Source organism: Mus musculus, chromosome 2 (assembly GCF_000001635.26).
Source record: "Mus musculus strain C57BL/6J chromosome 2, GRCm38.p6 C57BL/6J".
NCBI classification, from domain to species: domain Eukaryota; kingdom Metazoa; phylum Chordata; class Mammalia; order Rodentia; family Muridae; genus Mus; species Mus musculus.
This window is the reverse complement of record NC_000068.7, coordinates 65,313,447-65,336,070: the sequence shown is the minus strand read 5'-3', so window position 1 is coordinate 65,336,070 and position 22,624 is coordinate 65,313,447. Positions and strand designations below refer to the sequence as shown.

The 22,624-nt window shown below is 40.6% G+C and overlaps 1 protein-coding gene across 2 annotated transcripts in view; it reads left to right on the top strand.

Annotated features, from left to right (window-relative positions):
• The window catches only part of Slc38a11 (solute carrier family 38, member 11), a 50,364-nt gene extending 27,956 nt beyond the window's left edge, over nt 1-22,408 (top strand). The window contains exons 2-6 of one of the 2 annotated variants that reach the window (XM_030251752.1): nt 269-339; nt 1,320-1,481; nt 5,679-5,791; nt 9,414-9,545; nt 19,041-22,408. In XM_030251752.1, the coding sequence (XP_030107612.1) occupies nt 330-339; nt 1,320-1,481; nt 5,679-5,791; nt 9,414-9,545; nt 19,041-19,301 (678 nt within the window). In that variant the 5' untranslated portion in view covers nt 269-329 and the 3' untranslated portion in view covers nt 19,302-22,408. The remainder of the gene's footprint in view (nt 1-268; nt 340-1,319; nt 1,482-5,678; nt 5,792-9,413; nt 9,546-19,040) is intronic. The other variant, NM_177074.2, reaches the window with a different exon arrangement.
• The last annotated feature ends 216 nt before the right edge of the window (nt 22,409-22,624 follow it).

Sequence of the window (22,624 nt, the reverse complement as noted above, 5' to 3'; positions counted from 1 at the left end):
CCTAGGGAGTTCATAAGAGGACATTCAACCCCAGGATTGGAATTACAAATGGCCATGAGTCACCTTGGGCGTACTAGGCACCATACCTGAGTCCTGTGCAAAGAAAACAAGTACTTTTAAACTTGGAGCTGTCTCTCCAGCTCACTTATTAAGTTCCTATTGAAAGATACTCAGTTTTTATGGGTGACACCATTTCTTATTCTCCAGTAAGAGAATATTATTATTACACTTGTTTAATAATGTATCTAAATAACTGAATTTCTTCTAGACCAAAGACAGACAATGCTTGGGTGTTTGCAAAGCCCAATGCCATCCAGGCTATTGGGGTGATGTCTTTTGGTGAGTACCTGGTTTCAAAACTCTTTGTCAATATGACACATCTGCTCTGTGAAGAGGTTCTGGTCCATGTATAGAGGGTCTTCTACGTTTAGATTCCCCATTAACAGTACACAATCTAGTTCCTGTTGATATAAAATCAAGCTCAAGCCTTGCTCGTCCATTATTAAACTTTCTCATTTGTTACTAAATTTTGCTTCTAATTGGAGAACAGTGTTTCGATGCTGGACATTCATGACAGTAGTTAGCACTCAAGCATATCCCTGGCCAGCCCAAAGGGACCCCCATGACAATGGTAGCAATCAGGCACCTTCCTGGCCATCCCCAAGGGACTGGGCAACAAGTCATATCATCCCTGGCTGCTCAAAGGCAAAACAATTCCCATTGTTGCCCCTGTCACATGTCCTCCTGCGCATGTGTCATGGCCCCAATAAAAAGCCACTTTTTCCCCAACCCCAAACCACTTCATTTTCCTTCCTTCCTTTATGTTCTATCGCCCCTCTCTTTAATAAGCCCCACCCCCTCCACATGAGACCTGTTTCCCGGTGTGATTTTGTCAAACTTGTGTTAGTTCCACCAATGGTTAGTGTGTCTCCTAACTTGGAAGTCCAGTAAATGTCATAGACTTCTATAAAGTCTTGGCAGAAAGGATTTAGGATTTCGCTAGATATTTATAACTCCACTATGTCCCAGCTGCCAAATAAAGCAAGGTACAAATTTTCCTGAAGATAGGAAGAGGAAAAAATGGGAGAGTTGTTGGACAGGTCTGGTTTATGTTGAGAGTTACATGAAGTTACTAGGTAAGCCTTCTGTGAAGTTCCTTGTATGTAGGCCTTACGTTCTGGCTTACTTAGTGCTGTAAATTAATATATGTTCATTTGAGATATTAGATATTCTAAGGCAGTATACATCTCTCACCTTTTCAAAGTAGAAAACACAGTCCTGCTGTTTCCCGAGTAATGAGGTTTTCTTTTGTGTTCCAGCGTTCATTTGCCACCATAACTGCTTCCTAGTCTATGGTTCTCTCGAAGAGCCCACAGTAGCGAAGTGGCGCCGGATTATCCACACATCCATCTTGGTTTCTGTATTCATCTGTGTGCTCTTTGCAACGTGCGGGTACTTCACTTTTACTGGCTTCACTCAAGGTAACATGAGAGACTAAACCACAGCCCATCCTGGTGCAAGTGCACTGGTACCAGTCGATCCGTGTTCTGCCCGCTTCTGGAAAAGTTTTTCCAGGGGACTACCCCACCCCAGCCCTCTTCCACCCACACTCTCCGCTTTCTCCTCCTGCCTGTCTATCGTCTGCTCCACAATTTCTCTCTTCTTAACCTCTCAGATTTAGTTCTGTGATCCGTACTCTCTGCTCCCAGGCGCACTTGTTTGCTTGTTGCCAGACGTGAACTCTGGCTCCCCTCTGCTCTGTACTTTTCCTTTCCCGGGTACTAATAGCCTCCCAAAGTTGAAGCTGATAACCTTTCCGCCTTTGGTCTCTCTGAACCTTTCTGAGTCAGCTGTACTGAACTGCCTCCCACTTGAGGAAAGAATAACTGTACTGTTACCACTCTTCTTTTTCTGTGCTAATATTTTTGTTGTTGTTTTCGTCCTCAGACCTTTCTAATCTCCCACGCCACTCAGAGATTGGGGTCCTGCTTTTCCATTGACAAATAGTCTGCGTGATCTTCCCATTGCCCTTGAAGCCCAGGCCTGTAGGATGTTTCTGCTTAATTGTCTCATTCTGGATTAAATCAGCAGACATCACCTTTCCTATAAAGCCAGCCCTTTCCCTCCCTGCCGTCAAAGTGACTTCTCTTTTCTTGTATCTCGTGGTCCCAGTAACTACGTGGTCCCCGTTTTACTGCTTTTAACGCTTTCATCCAATCATTAAGGGTTTAGTACTCAGGGTAGCCTGACAGCAGCCAGATGCCATGATCCACATATCCCGCAGCTTTTGCAGGTCTAGGATCTCACTTGACCTTCCCACAACCCTTTGAATGTAAGTGGAATAACTAGTTCTACTTCCTGCTTACACAGAAATAGAAGTAACTTGCCCCAGCTGGCGGGTAGCAACCAGTACTCGTGTCTACTGATGCTCAAACTCAGATATTCTCCCCGCCCCTTCTCTGTCTGCCTCCCAAGTTTTGATCTGCACAGATCCTCTAGTAGTCTCTTAGTGTCCAGCTCTTCTTGGCTTAGTTTTCTGTGTCACTGTGGTACTCTTGGTATGCCTTGGTCTGAATACCTGTCATAGATCACCATGATTATACACATACATTTCTCAGAAAATAAGAAAGATTTTTTAAAAACTGAATGATTAATGTGATACCAATATAGTAATATGTATATATATATTATACACACATAGATAAATGTACATATACACACACATATACACACATATATACATATATATATACACACATATATATATATATACACACACACACACATACGTGTGTGTGTTCTACCTGCTCTAGGATAGTACAGTTAAAAGCAACCTTGAAAGTCTTGATAAGAACTGTTTCAAACACTGCCATTTACCAGTCACGATTACTACATAGTATACCAAGCTGAATGGCCTAAGGGTTCCTGATTGCATGGTAACCTTGGTTTGTAAATGTCTCTCTGTTTTTGCAAGTGACATCTTCATAGTGATTTTAGCATTGGTAATTGCCATGCTGTAGTACTTATAACAGCTGTATGTGGTCACTAACACCTGTAATTCCAACACAACACACAGGGAGTTAAGGCTGGAGATGTGTAGCCTGTGCTATAAAGTAGTGCTTTATCCTATAAAAAAAAAGTGTGACAGGGGCTCTTTAAGCTGAGTGTGGCCACATGTGCATGTATTTATTCTTGGGCATGAGGAAGAGACAGTAAGATCACTTGGGATTCCTGGCTGCCAGCATAGCTTCAGTGAGAAATTCTATCTCAAAAATAATAAGGCAGAACATGATTTGCAGTATACCTGGTGTTCTCTGGCCTCCACAGTCCATGCACAAACCCACACACATATATGTATATACTACATATATTCATATACAAACACATACACTATTTCTCACACATATCTCCATATAAAAAAGGCTGACCAATCTTTGATGTCATAGTTTTTGCCCTTGTTTTTGTTTTTTCTTCACTATAATTCCCTGACACACTTATACTCAGGCTGAAATCAGCCAGCATTGCTTCTTTAGCTCATTTTACTTTAGGTCAATTTTTGCGTGATCCCACTGTGAGCCTTGAGATTGTGTTGTTTACTGGAAAAATTTGTTTCTAGTTGTGGTGTGGCTCAGCCCTTGGCACATACCTTTAATCCCTCTGGCTGGAATACAGACATGCCCTTAGTACACCATTAACCCTAGACAATGAAGATAAAGTTAGTCTGTAGAAGGAAGCATCCATGTTTGAAAGTGATGTCTAATTGAGTGGCAGACATAATGATAAATCAGAGAAAGATTTGACAGAATAGGGTATGCTCAATTCTCACCAGGAGAGGAAAGGAAAACTAAGAGAGAGCAGTGTAGAAAAGGAGAGAAGGCAGTTTTACAGGGACAGTTGTACAGAGACAGGTTGTAGAGAAAGAATAAGCCAGACACAAGTGAAAACAGAACAAGTCGGAGGATGATAATGAGCCAAAAGATTAGAATATATTGACAAAGTTAGTATGAGGCCAAGCAGAGCAATTCAAGGGCAGCCAAGAGGACCCAGATTGAGTCAGTCAGCTTGGAGAGGAGTTTGAGCTGAGTTGAATCAGCCAGCCAGAGATCAGAAAGAATTAGGATGGGGTAATTATATTCAGCAGCAACTCTCAGAGGCTGAAAACATTCCAGGCCTAGATAAGATTGTACAGTCTTCCAGAACTAGGTCTAAGTTAGCAGACTGAGGTTGTAAGCCTTGGAGACAATTACATCTGGTGAATAAAATATATTTTTACAGTCGATCTGGTCTTGTTTGTGTAAGCTACACACTTCATTGTTATTTAGGAAAATGTAAGCCCGTAAGGTCGTGGGAAATCTAGAGTCCTGTTGCTATGCCCTAGGACTTCAGAGAAGATGCAGGACCTAGTTATTAGTGGTTACTGATGGGAACCTTTGTTCTTGGGTTTCTCACAATGTTGACTCCTCAGTCAACACTGAAGCTTGGTGTCTGCCACTACTGCTTTGTGCTGTCATCTTTTTCTGACCAGAAGGGGGAGCAGAAGGGTAACACACATCTGGTGTCATTGGTGGAGGGGAAGAACATGGCCACTTAAAGCATGTCTCAAAAGGAGGGTGTGCAACTCCTCACTCTTTAATAAAAACAAGCTCCTCTGAAACAGTGTCATAAAGCGTGTGGCTTCCGTCTGATTTTCTAATTGGTTTAATTCAAAAAAGGCAACTGCTGTGTGCACATTTAACCATGTTATGTTCAGGAAATAAAGAGGCCCGAATGCTGTGTTCAGCAAGTATGTGCTGGCATATGATCTGAGAATAGAGTCCTGCCTTTCTTCATAGACTTCTGAAAACAAACGGAGTCTCCATAAGAACTAGCATAAGATATATATAGTTTATTTCTTGGTTTGAAAATAAAGTTAATGTCCATTCCTGAAATTGCCCCCCCCCCCTTTTCAATTTTGAACCAGTGAAATATGCATTTACATTTGGGTGTATCAAATGTTGTGAAAGACAGTGTATCTTTGGAATTCCTTGGTGTGGTCCTGGGTTTGTGATCAGGACCTGCATACCTCAAGCACAGGAAACCCGGCTCCCCACATACCTTGCTTCTCCTCTTCCTTGTGGGGCTGTCCTCAAGCTAAAGATAGCATTTCAAAGAGAATTTTGTTTATTTTAATAGACATTTGTTAAAAATAATACAGTCACCAGAAACAAAGACCAGAAGCCATTTATAAAGGCTTACACATAAGAATTTAGGGAGTTGATTCTATTATTAAAAGAAAGAGAAAAAAAAACCAAAACAATGGACTAAGTAGTTTTTCAAAAGTTGGCACAACTTTAAGGCAAGTATACTGAAAACAAATAAGAACTCTATCAGTGACAAGTTTACTTTCAAATAAAATATACACTAGTTTTAATAGCAGTGAATAAACCTGGGGCTACTAAAGTATGTTATACTTAGACCTGGTAATCTATGTGTCTTTAATGATATGAAATATATATATATATGTGTATATATATATACACATATATATGTGTCTGTGTAGGTGTATAGATAGATAGATAGATAGATAGATAGATAGATAGATAGATAGATAGAGGCTATCACTTTTATACAAAGGAAAATCTCATTTGTTAGTTATCCCCAATACATTGCAAATAAATCTATTTTCTCTTGTTCTCCAGGAGACTTGTTTGAAAATTACTGCAGAAGTGATGACCTGGTGACCTTTGGGAGGTTTTGTTATGGTATCACTGTCATTTTGACTTACCCGATTGAATGCTTTGTGACCAGAGAGGTAAGCATGGGTTCTACTACATTTAGGAAGACATAGATAATTCAATATACAAATTCTCAAACACATGATGACAGGGGATAGATTCATACAGCCTTCTCTTTAGGCTATTAAGTATCAGAATCTACAGATGAACATCGTTAAGTTTCAAAGAAACCTGGGACAAATGGCCAAATGAGGTGTCTATTAACATATCAAAGCAGACACAGGCTGCCAGACTATCTTAGTATTTTTCACAGAATCCGGCTATTTTGTGCACTTCTCCCCTCCACACTTCTCACCCGAACTCCCTACCCTAAACCTTTCTAGACCAGAGCTTCACTCCCCCACCACTTCACATCACCCCCATCACTCATGATTCTTATACAATCCAGTCATTTCAGTCACATTATCTCTTGATCTCTTGCCCTTGGCTCCTCTCTTGGTCTGCCCTCTCTCCTCTTCTCTCTCTCTCCTCTTCCTCTCTTGCTTTCTCACCTCTGTCTCTCCTCTCATAGCCCTGTCCAGTCTATTAGTCATGTTTAATGTGCTTCTTTCTCTCCCTGCTCGGGATTCTTGAAGATGCTTTGGGCTGTTTTTCCTCCCTCATATCTACGTAAAAATGTTCTCCTCAACCATGCCCAGGAGTGGTCATGACCTCATTATCATTCAAATATATATTATAATATTTACAGAATAAAAGGTTTCACATGTTGTAACTATAAATTATGCTCCAGGGTGGAGTCTATGTTATCATAAACACACATATTCCACTTCTTTCCCAAGTGAGTAGCAGCCTTTAGGACAGCCAAATCAAAATCACTGCTTTTTATTTTTAAAAGAATGTCAAAAAATAACTTAAGGATGAAAGTTCAAAGACATTGTTTCCAAAATTATAATTTGCCAAGATGTTAATTAAGTCATTGTTTATTTACCATAGGCCAGAAAAATTGGTTTTATTTTATATTTAATATATAATAACATGTATTTATACAATATAGTATCGTATATTATGTATAAGTGTATATTATATAATATAAATATATATTTATATATTTAAAATATTATGGTCTATGAGGAACCAAATTTCAACTTAAAACTGTAAGTTTACAGATCTATTTTGATATCTATAGTTATATAACTGTTTTATATGAATTTTACATAGTTGTGTAAATGGACGAGAATCTATTCTTGTGTAAGACTGGGTGATATGGCTTGTCAGGAATCTCTTATGCTGTTGGCTAGATATCCAGTGTGCTGAGTAGTAGCACCCACCATCCCGGCTCACAGAGCTTCTTTCAGAGTCACTGTGAAAAGGGCTTAGTCAGGATCTATTCCTACAGGCTGTTTACACAGCTCTCTGGGTGAATGTCTGTAATGTATGAAGCGAACCACCAACAGAGTCTTAAATTCCCTATCTAATCCGCAAGGCTGCTGATTTCTCACTGCAGGTCAGGTCTGGCAATGAGAGGCAGTGCTGGGACATGGCAGGGGATGTTCAGTACTGTGCATTCTTTTCAGTCACACCCAGGTTCACAGATGGCACAACCCAGTCCATTATCATCAAGGCAGGAACATGTCATTATCCAGGCAGGCATGGTGCAGGAGGAGTTGAGAGTTCTATCTCTTAATCTGAAGGCTGCTAGCAGAATACTGGCTTCCAGGCAGCTAGGATGAGGTTCTTAAAGCTCACACCCACAATGACACACCTACTCCAACAGGGCCACATAATGACACACCTTCTAATAGTGCCACATCCCTGGTCTGAGCATATACAAACCATCATAAATGGCTTCTGGACTAGGGTATGTGGATGGTTTGAGTCTCTTCACCTGCAGCTCTTTCCATCTTTCTTATGGGGAAAGGAGTTTCTATTCTAGCTGCCATGACAGGAAAGCAGAATACAACTAAGATCTTTGCCTTGGTAGTATACACTATGCAGGGTGCTGTATGAATCCTACTAGTTGATGGTGCTGTCTGTACACATACACACACAAAACCTACATAAGCACAACTATTTCTCTTCATAGGTAAAATGGCCAGGCACACCTAAAGAGGATAGAAACCTGATATATATCCTTTGCTATCATGCCTAAGTGGTTATTTCAGCCTCAGAATCTCATTTTAGAGATATATGGGAGAGTTGTGATTAAAGAAGATGAATTTGGGGAAACATCAAACTCATATCATCTACAGTTATTAGTATCACCATTAGGTCTCTACCAGCAGCGCTGGAGCAGCTGATCTGTGGGGACATCATCTCTCTGGATGATTCAACGCATGTCATCTTCATGGTATCCAGCACCTGACCCTCTCTTCCCAAATGACAGTTCTTGTTTCTCTGGGATTTTGCACATACTCAGTTCAGATTCTCCTTTCTGTCCTCCATAGATAACATCCTCATTTTTTTTCTCCTTTACTTTTCTGTAGACTGTGGTCTCAGTGTGTAGTTCTACTCTAAATTTTATCCCTACCTCAAGCTCCGACAGGTCACTCACATTTCAGCAATGGCATAAAAAGGAGTACTTTAAAGGAAGCTGACACGTTTGTGTGCCCTGGTTCTAAAAACCTGCCTGGAGTGACATAGGAATGAAAAAACACAGACACACATGCAGAAAAGCTGGAGTTGGGTGGGATGTGCTTGCTCTGATGGAATGCACTTACTTTGGCAAGCCTAGAAACGAAAGAGCTTATATATACAGGGTAAGGAGAAGGTGTTAGCTTGTCCTGGGGGAGGTCTCAGTTTGTCAACATCTGGGAGGAGGAACCTGAGACAGAGTACACTTTCTGTCAAAAATTGCACAAGGACCCTGGAAAGGGTTGGCCAATCACGTTGGTCTGAGACATTGGGGTCCTTGACATAGCTGTTCTCATGTCAATATTACACATTCACTGCTCCCAACACGTTCATCAGAAATTTCTCTACTCCCCACACTGGACCATTCTAAACAACTGGAGAGCTTTCTAAACTTTATTTAGTCTTTTTCATTCTGCCACTAACTGTTCTCTGTTTGTTTCTTTATAAAAGTTATGGGTCTTCTTTGGGGATGTCAATTCTTGAGACTAGGATTCATCCCTTAGACATCTTCTTATTGTAAATTTATCAGAACGGGATACATCCAATAGATGACTAGAGATTAGCCTCCTGGTATGCGTGCTCATAGAAAATAATGATGAACTCATTTTAGTTTGCCTTTCCTCTTTGTGGGTTTTATGTGCCTAGCATTTATTTCCTATTAATAAAGGACAGTACTCATCAAGTATCATGAAAAGGGTAAATCCCAACACCGTCCTTAGAGGCCATTAAATAATCAATTATATTTGTAGTTTGTTTTAGTGGTAACCCTACCAGCTCAAGAAGGATAAGGCAACAACCTAAGAGATTTCTTACCCTAAAAAAATATAACACTGGTGTGCCATGCTCTGGGTCTACAGCATACGACATCAACTGACAAGGAACCTAGTAAACAATACTTATTATTGCTGTGTATGTGAATATGGAAACACTTTTGGGAAGATAATCATGTTCCTAGTGACCTAAGGTTTGACAAATGGCCTCAGTGGTAGTGTTTGATACAGTCATAGTGTTACTGGGATTCCAGTAAGCCTCAAGGGCATGTCTCATTCTGATCTGCTTCTTTGCCAGGTAATTGCCAATGTGTTTTTTGGTGGGACTCTTTCATCAGTGTTCCACACCGTCTTAGCAGTGCTTATCGTTACTGCAGCCACACTGGTATCATTGATGATTGAGTGCCTTGGAATAGTTTTAGAACTCAATGTAAGTACATTGAATGTTTTGCTCCCTCCTTTCTTAAAATTTTCTTTCTTAAAGTACAAAAGGTGCTTTCCTTTTTTTTTTTTAAAGTATCACTTTCTGAAGTATAATGAAAATCTGTTCACAACATAATAATACATATTGCTAATGATGATACTCTGCTGTTTATGGACACATATAGTTTGTGTCAGAGCTTCCATGAATACAAGTCTTGTCCCTGTACTATAAAGGTATTTCTCAAGTTGACTTAATTCTTCACTGGATGTGGAATTTAAATATCTTGTGGACTTGTTGGAGTTATAGAAGGAAGAAAATTTTATCCCAATCACATAATTGCTTTAGATGACCCAAATTTTTTTCTTTAAATACTTTTTGTCTCCTCAGACTTTTGTCATCTCTAATACCACCCAGATGTAGGTCTCTATTGTACCCTGTCTGAATTGATCCATTTCTTTCAAAGCAATTGTAAATGCTATTGTCCTATAACCTAGCCCTTGCCTTTATGGAAACTTGTTTCCAATGTGCTTCTCCAAAGGCTCCCTTTGCTGTTAGATTTATTTTTAGCCTGTAACTATGCCGTATCGATCTTTCCTCTTGTCCTTTGCCTTATCTGTTTTTCCATTTGTTCCTTCTCCTGCTCTCCTGCAATAATTATTTTTCTATGTCTGTCTAAGTCTTACAAAGACTATTGCCAAGTGCAACTTGTAACTCATTAATTCATTGACCATATAGTAATTGAGCAATGCTCTGTATTACACAGTAGTTATACAGTGACAGAAGGAAATAAGAAAAATCAAACCTTTCTCACCAACATGAAGGTTTAGCTGCTTTGTAGATGATGAAGAACACACACAGTTAACACACTTTGGTGACAGATTCCATTGGGAACATAGAGGGACAGAGAAGCGCATCAAGAATAATTCCATTCTATTTAGTCCAGCTAGGATAATGGTGTCCTTTGGTGAGATAGCGATGAATGAAAGCCACCATGGTAAGGCCATTATTCTTCTCTTACACTAGCCTTACAGAATTTCTAATCAGAAGGAATCCAGTTGGCATTTCCTGGTCATGTGCCACAGGAAGGACAGAGTTATACAGGAGAGACTCCAACTAACTCATTATACACCCTCAGCTATGAGAATTGAGCATATCTGAAGGCTTATCTTTCCCAATACCATCCCAAAGCCAATGTGACTACAAATTCCAGAAGAAAGGAGGAACATAGTCTGTTGAGGAGTAAATAATTTGGACTTTTCTTATATCAGATAACGTGGAAAGGGAGACTCTCCATCTCCCCCAAGCCCCAGACACTGGGGACCCTAGGGTCCATTACACCAACAACAGGAAAAAGCCTTCCTTTGGTATGTTGTTGCAACTCTGTATTCCCAGCTAGTTAGCTTCTCAGAAGACTAAGAGGACCACTTGAACCCAGTCTGCGCAGTGTGGTAAGACCTCATTTCTAAAACATATTGCAGAAGTAAAATCATATAGGAATCTTAATTCCTGTAAATGGTTTCCATATAACCTTATGAAATAACTTTTATATATGATCTTTGAACACATAATATTTGTACTGTCCATGAATTATCTTTACTTACCAACTGTAAGCTCTTTGAAGACAAGCATATTTTATGACATTCATCATAGTCCACCACACTGGGTACTGTGTTGAGAACATTGGGCTCTAATCATTATATAAGTGATTATGTCTTATGATCACAGTTTAGGACTCAGTTATATAAATATTCATAGATACAAGAGCATCTACTAGACTAGAAGCAGGAAATTAAGGAAAATATGTATATCTATCATATACCACATATACATATGCATATATATATGTATATTACAGTATTGTAGGTAGCATTAACATTTCAACTGTAGTGTAGAGATGTCCAAATTAATGAGTTCTTATAGAGTTATTTTTCTGCTGCTATGATAAAATACTTTGACAAAGCAACTTTGTCATTTTGGCTCACAGTTTATCATGACTGGAAGCCACAGCAACAGGATGCCAGAATGAGGCCAGCCTAGCATTCAGGAAGCAGACTGATCACATTTCATCCTCTTATATAGGAAAGAGAGAGTGAGGGAGGGGAGAAGGGAGGGAGACAGGAAGGGAGGGAGACAAGAAGGGAGGGAGGGAGGGAGGGAGGGAGGGAGGGAGGGAGGGAGGGAGGGAGGGAGGGAGGGAAGGAAGAAGAGAGACAGAGAAGAGGAAATGGGTCCAAGGCTATAAAACCCTAAAGCCTGCCCCCAATGATTTCCTCCAGCAAGGACACATCCTGTAAAGGACTTTCTTAAACAGCAGCACTAACTGGGGACCAAGTGTTCAAATAAATACATGGGCCTAGTTCTTATTCAAGCCACAATACCACCATCCTGGTTCTTGTTCTGCTTTGGTCTTCCTGGGTTTATGACTTATCCGATTTGAGTTCCAAATGTTTATTTTTTTTACTTAAAAAAAAAGTTTTCAAGCTATCTACTCATTATGCATGCATGGTATGTGTGTGTGTGTGTGTTTGTGTGTGTGTGTGTGTGTGTGTGTGTGTGTGTGTGTGTGTAAGAGAGAGCGACTAAGAGACAGTGAGCAAGAAGAGAGCAGACAGGCACATGTCTGCCACTGTATACATACATAAGAGTCAGTGGAAGTTGGTTATCTCCTGCCACCTTGATCTTGGGGACTGAACTCCAGCTGTCAGATTTGTACCCACTGAACCACATTGTCAGGAGATCATACTTGTTTTTAAATTTTTATTTATGTTATGTGTATAAATGGTTTACTGCATTTATGTAAGTGGATGTATATCTGGCCTCAGAGGCAAGATGGAGTAGGGGGCACCAAATCTTAGAGAAATCTAGAGAAAGAGACTGCTGTAAGCTACCATGTGTGTGGTTAGAATTGAACTTGGGCCCTCCACAAAAGTAGCAAGTATTCTTAACACCACACCATCTCCCTGACCCCAGTAGGTAGGCATTCTGTCTGAAACATCAATTTTCAGGTTCAATTGAGATTCCCTGTCTCAGAGGAATAAGGTAGAGATTGATATAATAGGAAACCCAAAGTCTCCTGACTTCCATATGTGTGAACATGTCGACATGCGTATGAATACATAACTTTCATTGCACATACAAAATCTGGGACTATAGCTCAGGGATTCAGTGCTTCTCTAACTTATTCAGGGGTCTGGGTCCTATACACAGCCCAGAAAGAAATAATGGGTAGGGAAAGTAAGAGAGGGAGAGATTAAATTTATCTTTATTACGCTTAAGAATAATCCATGCTGCACATGAAATGATTTTAAATGGACTAAAATAAATACCAGACTGTAAGTAAATTGGAAGTAAAGATTTCTTTGTTCATTTTTTTTGTTCATAGTTTTCATATGAATTAATAGAATTTCTGTGAATGGATATGCGTGAGCAGAGCCCTGTTAGGGCACTAACTGTAGTGTTTTAGAAACACTTCTCTGTTGTGGCTTTTTAGATATCACAATCACCCACAGAGATGCGGTAAGGGTTAGGATCATGCATAATTAGAAAAATCTGTTGTTGGAAAAACTGAATAAATATAAGCTAACTTTTTTGTGTTTCCTGGTAAATTCCAAAGCCCATTTGGAATGTCACCTTTGTTGCACTGTTTTCATTGCAGAGAACAGCAATGAAATATTCTCAAGGCGGAGACAGTCTCAGTTTTAAAGAATCCATTTTAGAGGGAAAGAAAAAGTCCTTGACCTGTTCTGTTGCAAGACTCCATTCAGCATCTTGGCTAGATGTTGCTGGTAGCGAAAAGAATGTATTTGCAGTAATTGGGCCCTATGGGTTTCTACTTGCAGTACAAAGAAGGGGCGGGGGAAGACTGAAAAAAAAAAAAAGAAAGAAAGAAAGAAAGAAACAGCTGGTGCTATGGCCACAGGAACCAGCCCCAAAAGCACTGTGTACTGCTTGCTTGGAAGAAGAAAGCAGCCGGTGAGAACCCAGGCAGAGAGACATAATCATCGGGCGAGAAAACCAGAGTCCAAGTTGGCATACTTCCTGGGATGAAGCCTTTTTCCTAAGATAAGATATAAATGTCATGAGTATCCGTTGATTATAAAGAAGAAATTGAAAAGATAGATAATTTTTGTCCTTATTTTTTTCATTTCTGCTTTTAAAAATTTGCAGCAATGGAGAAGGAGGAAGAGAGAGGAAAGGATAAGAAAAGCTCTAGGGACCCAGGGAGATCCAAAAGTGCTCCTCTGAGGAGACAAAGGAACCAGAAACAAGGCAAAGATGGACTCTACAGGAGGGGATGGAGCCTGCAGGGCATTGTGCTTCTTCAGAAGTAGCTAGCCCCCAGGGTCATTAGGTATGCTCTGTCAGTGTGCTAGGAAAACAAGGACCAATAGCAAGGAGAAGGGGGCTTCAGAGAAAATCTCACCTTTAGATCACCAACTATCATTTCATATACCCCCAGCCTGGTTTTTCTCTCTAAGGAGCAAGGATCCTGCCCTCTGTCCTGCAACCCTTTCTGGCTACTAAAGAAGAGCAGTTGGCAGGCTGGACCCTGCAAGGCCTTTGATGATCTTAGAAGCTGTGTCTCCATACCCAGAGAAACTACATACTTCACTGCCTTGAGGGGTAAAAGCATGGGCAGAGGCAGGGACTATCAGAAGTGGGTCAGGCTTGTCACCCTTGTCACCCTTGTCACTCCCCAGGGCCTGGGTGCCCCTCCTCAGTGTAGTCATCTAGATATGACTGCTGCATAGGACTAGAGAGACCATGTCTGCAAATCCCAGCACCTGAGTGCTATGCCAGTGGAACCTACCTAGACAGCAGCAGCAAGAGGCCTGGTGAGATCCCACCCTCATCCCCATCAGTGGCTCTCATCATTTCCATAATATTTCTCATAACTTAACTCCAAGTATTTTTTGACAGTTCACAGTCCAGTTAGTTTCAGCCATTTGAGAATTTATTTTTTAATGTGCTATGTGCCTTTCATAAATCCTTATATCTATTCAAGTGCTAGATGGATAAATAACCTGTCTAAAAAGTCCAACAGTCCTCTGAGGGGTTAGTGAGGATGACTATAGGAAAGATAGAAAAAAAAATGCAAGAGACAGCGGTGGGAGGACTGCAGGTCTATACCATGCTAGCCCCGAGTGTATTTCTCATAGCCTTCTTATACTACAGTACCATGGGAAGCAAAGCCACAAAGCTAACAGAAACAATTTTGCTGAAATATACATAAGACATTTGTTCTCACCCCAAACCTCCCCTATTCCTTCTACCAAGGTCAATAGAATCTTCAACCCCTCACCTTGGGACTCAGGTCTACCTCCTCTTATCGTTGCATGTCTCAGCAGACTGGGAAATCTGCCAACAGACCTTGGCCTGCCTTGACTCTGACTCTGCCTGGCAGGCAGGCAGGCAGGCAGGCAGTCTCTCTCTCTCTCTCTCTCTCTCTCTCTCTCTCTCTCTCTCTGCTTCAGAGAAGAGGCAAATGGTTCCAGACACTTTTTTCTTTTAAAGACGTACTTATTTACTTTTAATTATGTGTATGTATCTGAGTGGGAGTATATGCACGTTGGTGCAGGTGTTTAAGGAGGCCAGCAGAGTCAGGTTCCCTGAAGCTGAAGTTACAGGTGATTGTGAGGCACAGGACATGGGTGCTGAGAACCAAACTCAGGTCCTCTGGAAAGGTAGTACATGCTCTTTAACTGCTAAGGCATCTCCACAGATTTTAATCTCTGACTCTGTCTCTGTCTCCCTCCCTCCCTCCCTCCCTCCCTCCCTCCCTCCCTCCCTCCCTCCCTCCCTCCATATCTCTCCCTCCTTCCCTCCCTCCCAACCTTCTTCCATCTCTCTCTGTAATACGTGTGTGTATATATGCATGTTTGCATATATGTGCACACATGTGTGTTCGAGAGTGCATGCACATTCATGTGGAAACCCTAAGTTAATGTAGGCAACCATCTCCACCTGCTCAGCTACCTTGAGGCCAGGTCTCTCAATCAAACACAGAGCTTGCCACTATAACAACGCCCTAACTGGCTTGCTCTAGAGTCCTGTCTTCATCAGGTTAGGATTAGTTCTGAGTGGATCACCATGCCTACTTGGTATTTACATGGGTTTTGGGGATCCTCACGCTGATCCTCACGCTTGTATGGCAAGAAGTTCAGTGACGGAGCCATCTCCTCAGCCCCATATATTTTAAATTAGGATTTAAAGGATTTTTTTTTTAAAGATTTATTTATTTATTATATGATGTAAGTACACTGTAGCTGTCTTCATCAGATCTCCTTACGGATGGTTGTGAGCCACCATGTGGTTGCTGGGATTTGAACTCCTGACCTTCGGAAGAGCAGTCGGGTGCTCTTACCCACTGAGCCATCTCACCAGCCCCTTCTTTTTTTTTTTTTTTTTTTTAAAGATTTATTTATTTATTTATTATATGTAAGTACACTGTAGCTGTCTTCAGACACTCCAGAAGAGGGAGCCAGATCTCATTACGGGTGGTTGTGAGCCACCATGTGGTTGCTGGGATTTGAACTCCGGACCTTCTGAAGAGCAGTCGGGTGCTCTTACCCGCTGAGCCATCTCACCAGCCCTTAAAGGATTTTTAAATTAGGACTAAGATTAGTACCTCTTAGTATTTTCCTATTCTTGTATCTTTTACTATGGAAATATTTCCTGGTGGTGTGATCTATACCATTTTTCCCTCACACTTTTAGATACTACCTTGGACAATCTGATTCCACAAAGCCATCTATTTGTCACTATTCTTTTGTAAAAACTAAAAATAAAATAATATATAATTGAAAACTTCTAGGATGGAGGTAGAATTTAGTATGAAACATATAATTTTATTGGACAGAACTGAGAAACTTGTTCTTTAAAAGATGTTTATGGTATAGTCTATAATTTTACATCACCTAGTCAAACTGTTTGCATTGGTGAGTCCTGGAGAATGCCTTTTAAAGTATTGTACATCTAATGAGACACTATTTCAGAAGTAATAAGGAAATAAATAAATACATAATACATACCAGGCATTGTGGCACATGTCTTTTACCTAAGCAATTATTCAGAAAGAAGAGGCAGGCAGATCTCTGTGAGTTAGAGGACAGACTGATCTACAGAGTGAGTATAAGCCAGCCAGGGCTGAGAACCTGGCTTTCGATAAATAAATAAATAAATAAATAAATAAATGGAAAATAACCTGAACAACCTCCTCATGTTTAAGAAAACATAAAAATAGATGGCAGTTATAACGTTCTCAGAAAACTGCATGTTGAAACCACCATTGATAAACTGTTACACACTTAACACAGATGCTACTATCAAGAAGCAAGAGGACACAAATGCTGGCAAAGGCGCATCCTTGGAGGGGATGGAGGTTGTTATCTATTACGGGGGAAGTTCCGGAGGTTCTTGAAGCAGTTCAAGAACTGATGACCATGCTGCCAGCGATCTCTATTCAAGGTTTACTGACTCGCTGAGCATCTCACACGCCTGTCTGCATGGCATGTTCACTACGGCATTATCTGCATGTGTTAGGATACGGAGACAACCTACTCCTCTATCAACAGTGAATTAGTGAAGAAACCAGAGCTTGTATACACAGTGGTACATGATTCAGCTTTACAAAGAAGGAAGGAAACCCTGAGTTTGCCGCTACATGCGCAAACATCATGATGATTGAAACAAGAAACCCTGCGTTTGACAAAGAAGGAAGGAAACCCTGCGTTTGCCGCTACGTGCGCGAACATCATGCTGAGTGAAACAAGCTAGACATGGAATGAAAAAGAAGAAACCTTCACGACCTTGCTGATTATGTGAAATCTATTTTGTGAAGGGAAATGCAAATAGAGTCCGAGTTTAGAAATCTGGTTCCTGGGGGTGGGGGGTGGGGGTGGAGGTAGGGAGAAGGTGCAGCGGTATAGGGCAGAAGATGCAGAGTAACAGACGGTCTTAACAAGTCTAGAGGCTGAACGTACAATGACAAAGACTAACAGCACTGTGCCGTGTTTGAGAATTAGGTTAAATAATAGATATTCAGTTATTCTTTTCATGTATGCAAAAGTAATTGAGTTCTCCTCTAAAATTGTCTCACTAGAGTAACATGTTGCCTGCATGTGTTCCATAGCACCGTGCTGTAAGCCTCTAATATCCACAATGAGATTTACTTACAGAGAAAGCTCTTATGAAGTATGAGAAATGTTTGTCAGAAAATTTTGTTGTTTTACATAACATTTAATACTTAATATGATGGGGGGGGGAGGTGCTGCCTAAAATACAGTGAATTTGAACATTTACAACATTTGTGAAGTTTCTAGTGAGAATGAGTTCTACTGAAAGGGAAAACCTCTTTCTCTTTGAAGTCAGTGTGTGTCTGTGTTTTTACAATAAACAGCTCTAGTACCCGTAATTTTCAATCTGAGTTTCCCCTTAGGTTGGATTTATTGACACCCTAGTTCGGGAGAGTCGCAAGTTACTGTCATTTAGTTCTCCTGTCTAGGGTAATTAATGCATTTAGCTTTACTTGAAAGGAGGCTTAGAAATGGGATTTCATGCTAAAGCCTGAGGGTAAATTTTTCCTTCTGACACAAACAGGCACTAGTTTCAAACAGAAGAAGGGAAGAAAAAGATGCCCATTCAATTTCCCAATTTCTCCTCTGTACACTGTAGCAAAGAAACCTCCCTATGTCCCTCTTAGTTCATAAATGACATATAAACCACTCAGATTTGAAAGGCACTATAGATATACCAGGATTTATAGATAGTATTAGGAAAGATGATGTGACTCAAAAAGGAGGGCTTTGCTAGGAGTCCATCTTGTCATCTGCCCTTAGGCTTGCTGCACAGTATATTGTTTGTTTGTTTGTTTGTTTGTTTGTTTGTTTTTCATTTGCACCTATTCCATTGGAAAGCAAAAACTTAGATGGTCTTTCCTAAATATTTTGTTTCTTTTTCTTTTCTTTCTTTTTTTTTTTTTGTCTCAACTGAACCTACGAAACTTTTAATATGTGCAACAAAAAGTATTTCTAAAACTAGATGATTAAAATTTTTATGTATTGCGTTTGTGCGTGTGTGTGTGTGTGTGTGTGTGTGTGTGTGTGTATGCATGTGATAAAGGTGGGAGGTGGAAGAGCACTCATGCCCTGGCCTATGCGTGGAAAACAGGACTTTGGAGGCTCGGTTCTCACCTTCTATCTTTGAGTTGGTTCCTGGGATGGAAGTTAGGCCACCAGACTTGCATTTTAGGGTGGCAAGAATCTTTGCCTACTGAGCCATTTCCCTTCCCTTCTGAAAAAAAGTGTTTTATAACGGTTTTTAAAACCTAAAGGTACATGTCTGTCATCCTAGTGCTTGGGAGACTGAGGCAGGAGCATCAGTGCCTATTTGATGCCAGCCTTGAATACATATTGAAACCCTGGCTCAGAAAAACAGAACATAAAGACCACCCAAAGAAAGCATCCCTCTAACATTCTCTTGTGTCTTGTCTTCTACACACAGGGTGTGCTCTGCGCGGCTCCTTTGATTTTTATCATCCCCTCAGCTTGCTATCTGAAATTATCCGAAGAACCAAGGACACATTCCGATAAGATAATGGCCTGTGTCATGTTTCCCGTCGGGGCGGTGGTGATGGTGGTAGGCTTCGTCATGGCTATCACAAATCCTCAGGACTGCACCCACGGGCAGGAAATGTTCTACTGCTTTCCTGAAAATGTCTCCTTCACAAACACCTCCTGGTCTCATCTTCAACTGACAACATAACTTTCAATTCGGAACCTCGGCATCTTTCAGCGAGCTGGCTGCTTTAAACAACATGCACCTGTGGTTGTCTCTTTGTCACAAGATTAGCACTGATGAGCATGGAGACTTGCTTGTCCTTAGTCTTTATGCCAATATGGAAAAAATTTTTAAAAAGTTGAATATATATTTTATCTTAAACTAGGGCAGATATCTTATTGTGACTGTCCTAATCTAATTAAGAAGGACCAGTGAAGGCCTAAGTTCCTAAGTACCCAAGTACCTAAGAAACTAAGTACCTGCTTTCAGCCATACAATTTATTATTATTATTATTATTATTATTATTATTATTATTATTATTATATTATTATCTTGTATCTCAACAACTGTATTGTGCTCCCAAATAAGTAGGTAACTAGAGGTTAGAGCTGAGGGTGAGCTTCTTCAGGAAAAACAAAAGGTTTAATGGGTATATAGGATGAAGGGAGAGGGAAATGCAACTCTTAGATAGGAGAGCTACCCCAGCAGCAAAGAGAAGGCCTCTACTGTAACTTAGGGAATAGCCTTTGTTTAGGGGCAACTGGGTCTCTGGATGAAGAAGCAACACCATCCCCAGTTATGAAGCTCAAAAATTAACGTGGATGAGCATAGAAAGCTCTGTATGGGATATCAAGATTATCTCTAGGCTTTGCAGTTGTGGGAATTTGAGGAATGAGCTATTTGAAACAGAAATACACTCTTGCCCTAATGCCTTAGCCTGACATCAGTTGTGTTTCTAATGCAGACTTGCTGAGACTATAGCATGCCAGGAGCTGAACCTAGAGACTAAACGCTTACCTTGAATCTGGGATTCCCAACTGAACAGACAATGCTCAGTGTCTGGGGCCTTCTGGGAACAGTAGGGACTGCTTGTGGACTAGGGTGTTTTGTTTGCTTGCTTGCTTGCTTTGTTTGTTTAGGGAATGTTTGGTTGGTTTTTTGTTTGTTTGTTTTTGGTTTTGTTTTTTGTTTTTTTGTTTTGAGACAGGTTCTCACTATGCAATCCTGGCTGGCCTGGAACTAACTATGTAGACCAGGCTAGCTTTGAACTCATGGAGATCTGCCTGTCTCTTCCTCCTGAGAGTGCTGGGATTAAAGGCATGAGAACACCATGGGCAATGACTAGGTAGCAGGTGCTAACTTGGAGGTTGCCATATAGGGTATTTACTGGGAATCCTAAGGAGCAGCAGAGAGGGAAGGTATCAGAACTGAAGATGAGAAGTGGAACTCTAATACTGATGGGGCTCCTGCCACAGGGCTGGCCCTGTTCTGAGGACCTAGCAAAAGTTCCTGCTGCTGTCTCCCTTCATGAGTGCCTGAATATGGCTGCTAGAGAATAGGGCCCTGGGTCAGACTGCCATTTGCAGCTGAGCAAACTGTAAAGAGGTAAGAGCCAGGGGCTAGAGACACCTGGGAGAAATAGCTGTGCCTACTACAGGCAGCCTCCGTTCTGAGTAAGGATTTCATGTCTTCAAATATTTCAAAATCTATAACAGGTAGAAGAAAATCAGAATCAGCTCAATGGTTTCCTTATATCAAGTACCACCAAGATGGTAATTTTTACCTTTTCATCTGTCTTTCCATCAGTTTGGGCCATCCTGATGCTAATTATGAGATAATGTTAAAAGCATAGTTAATATAGACATATTTTTAAAATATACAGGCCATATATCCCCCAGGATCTATATAAAACTGTTTCACATTCGTTTCAATCAAGTGATGAGTGTTAAGTCATCAAACAACACAGTAGGCCTAACAATGGTTCCCAACCTTCCAAGTGCTGTGACTCTTTAACACAGTTCCTCATGCCATGGTAACCCTCAACCATAAAATTATTTTCATTGCTACTTCATAACTATAATTTTGATATTGTTACTAACTGTAGTGTAAATACCCGATATGCAGGATATCAGATATATAACATTTGTGGAAAGGTTGTTCACTCCACGCAGGGGTGGAGATCCACAGGTTCAGAACCTCTGGCCTAAAAAAAGGTAGATGAGCTGGGTTTGGTAGTGCATGCCTTTAATCCCAGCACTTGGGAGGCAGAGGCAGGCGGATTTCTGAGTTCGAGGCCAGCCTGGTCTACAGAGTGAGTTCCAGGACAACCAGGGCTACACAGAGAAACCCTGTCTTGAAAAACCAAAAAAAAAAAAAAAAAAAAAAAAAAAAAAAAAGGTAGATGGATGGCTCAGCATTAAGAGCATTCACTGCTATTTCAGAGAACCAGAGTCAATTCCCAGTACCTACCTACATCAGGCTTCTAATACTTGTCTGTAACTATAGTTCTAGGAGATTTAGAACCTCGAGCCTCCTTGAACATTTATGCTGATATGCATATACCAAAATATATACACAATTAAATAAAATACAAATAAATCCTAAGTAAAGAAAGATCCAAAGAAGCCCCAGGAGTATACATTAACAGGTCCAGGGACTGGAGGTGGGTTTTGTTTCAGTAGAGCATCATCCATGCCACTGAGGTAATACAAGCTCTGTTGACTGTATGCTCTTCCAATATTTAATTTATAAATTTTTTATCATCCCATCAAGGCTCATACATCTAAGCCATTATGCCCTTTAAAAGTAAGTACATGCTTTTAGAATGGTGCATATTGAAACAGTTATGAGAATACTTTCATCCCATGCTAATGAAATGTCAAAGATGTTTGCAGCAGGTTATGTATAGATCACTGAAGACTGAGGAGTGCTGGCCCACCACTCACTTATTAGAAAGTGTCAGCAGAGGTGGAGAGAGACCTAAGTGTAAGCCGAGGGCATCAAGGACAATGCAATTTAATACTTAGCAATCTATCATCTTTTACTTTGGGTATTGCTTCAGACTTGTTAATATTGAACCTGCAGCTAGATGAAAAATCCCCTGGAAGGACCCAAATGTGTCTTTAATATCCAATAGATATGTGTTTGCTTGTTATTAAACAAATGGAAAACAAAACCACCTTTGACCCAGTTATCAGGAGCATTATTGCCAACATCTTTCACATTGTGACAGGATGAAGTTTAGGGACTCAGTGTTGTTTTGTAGAAATGCAGAATAACAGTGTGGCCAAATAAAGCCTAACCTTCCATCTCTACGAGTCCTGTCTTTGCCTAGTAGGAGATATCTGCCAAAGTTCATTCCTTCCATAATGCTCACAAAGCAACTCACAGGCTGTCATTTAACTCGTTAAGCTGTCATACCTAAACTTCCAAAGTGTCTCCTAAAGGTTAGAGAGGCATTGATGAGAATGGAATTTGGACACTCTAAAGTGCACACTGAGCAACACATTTCCATGAAATATGTATG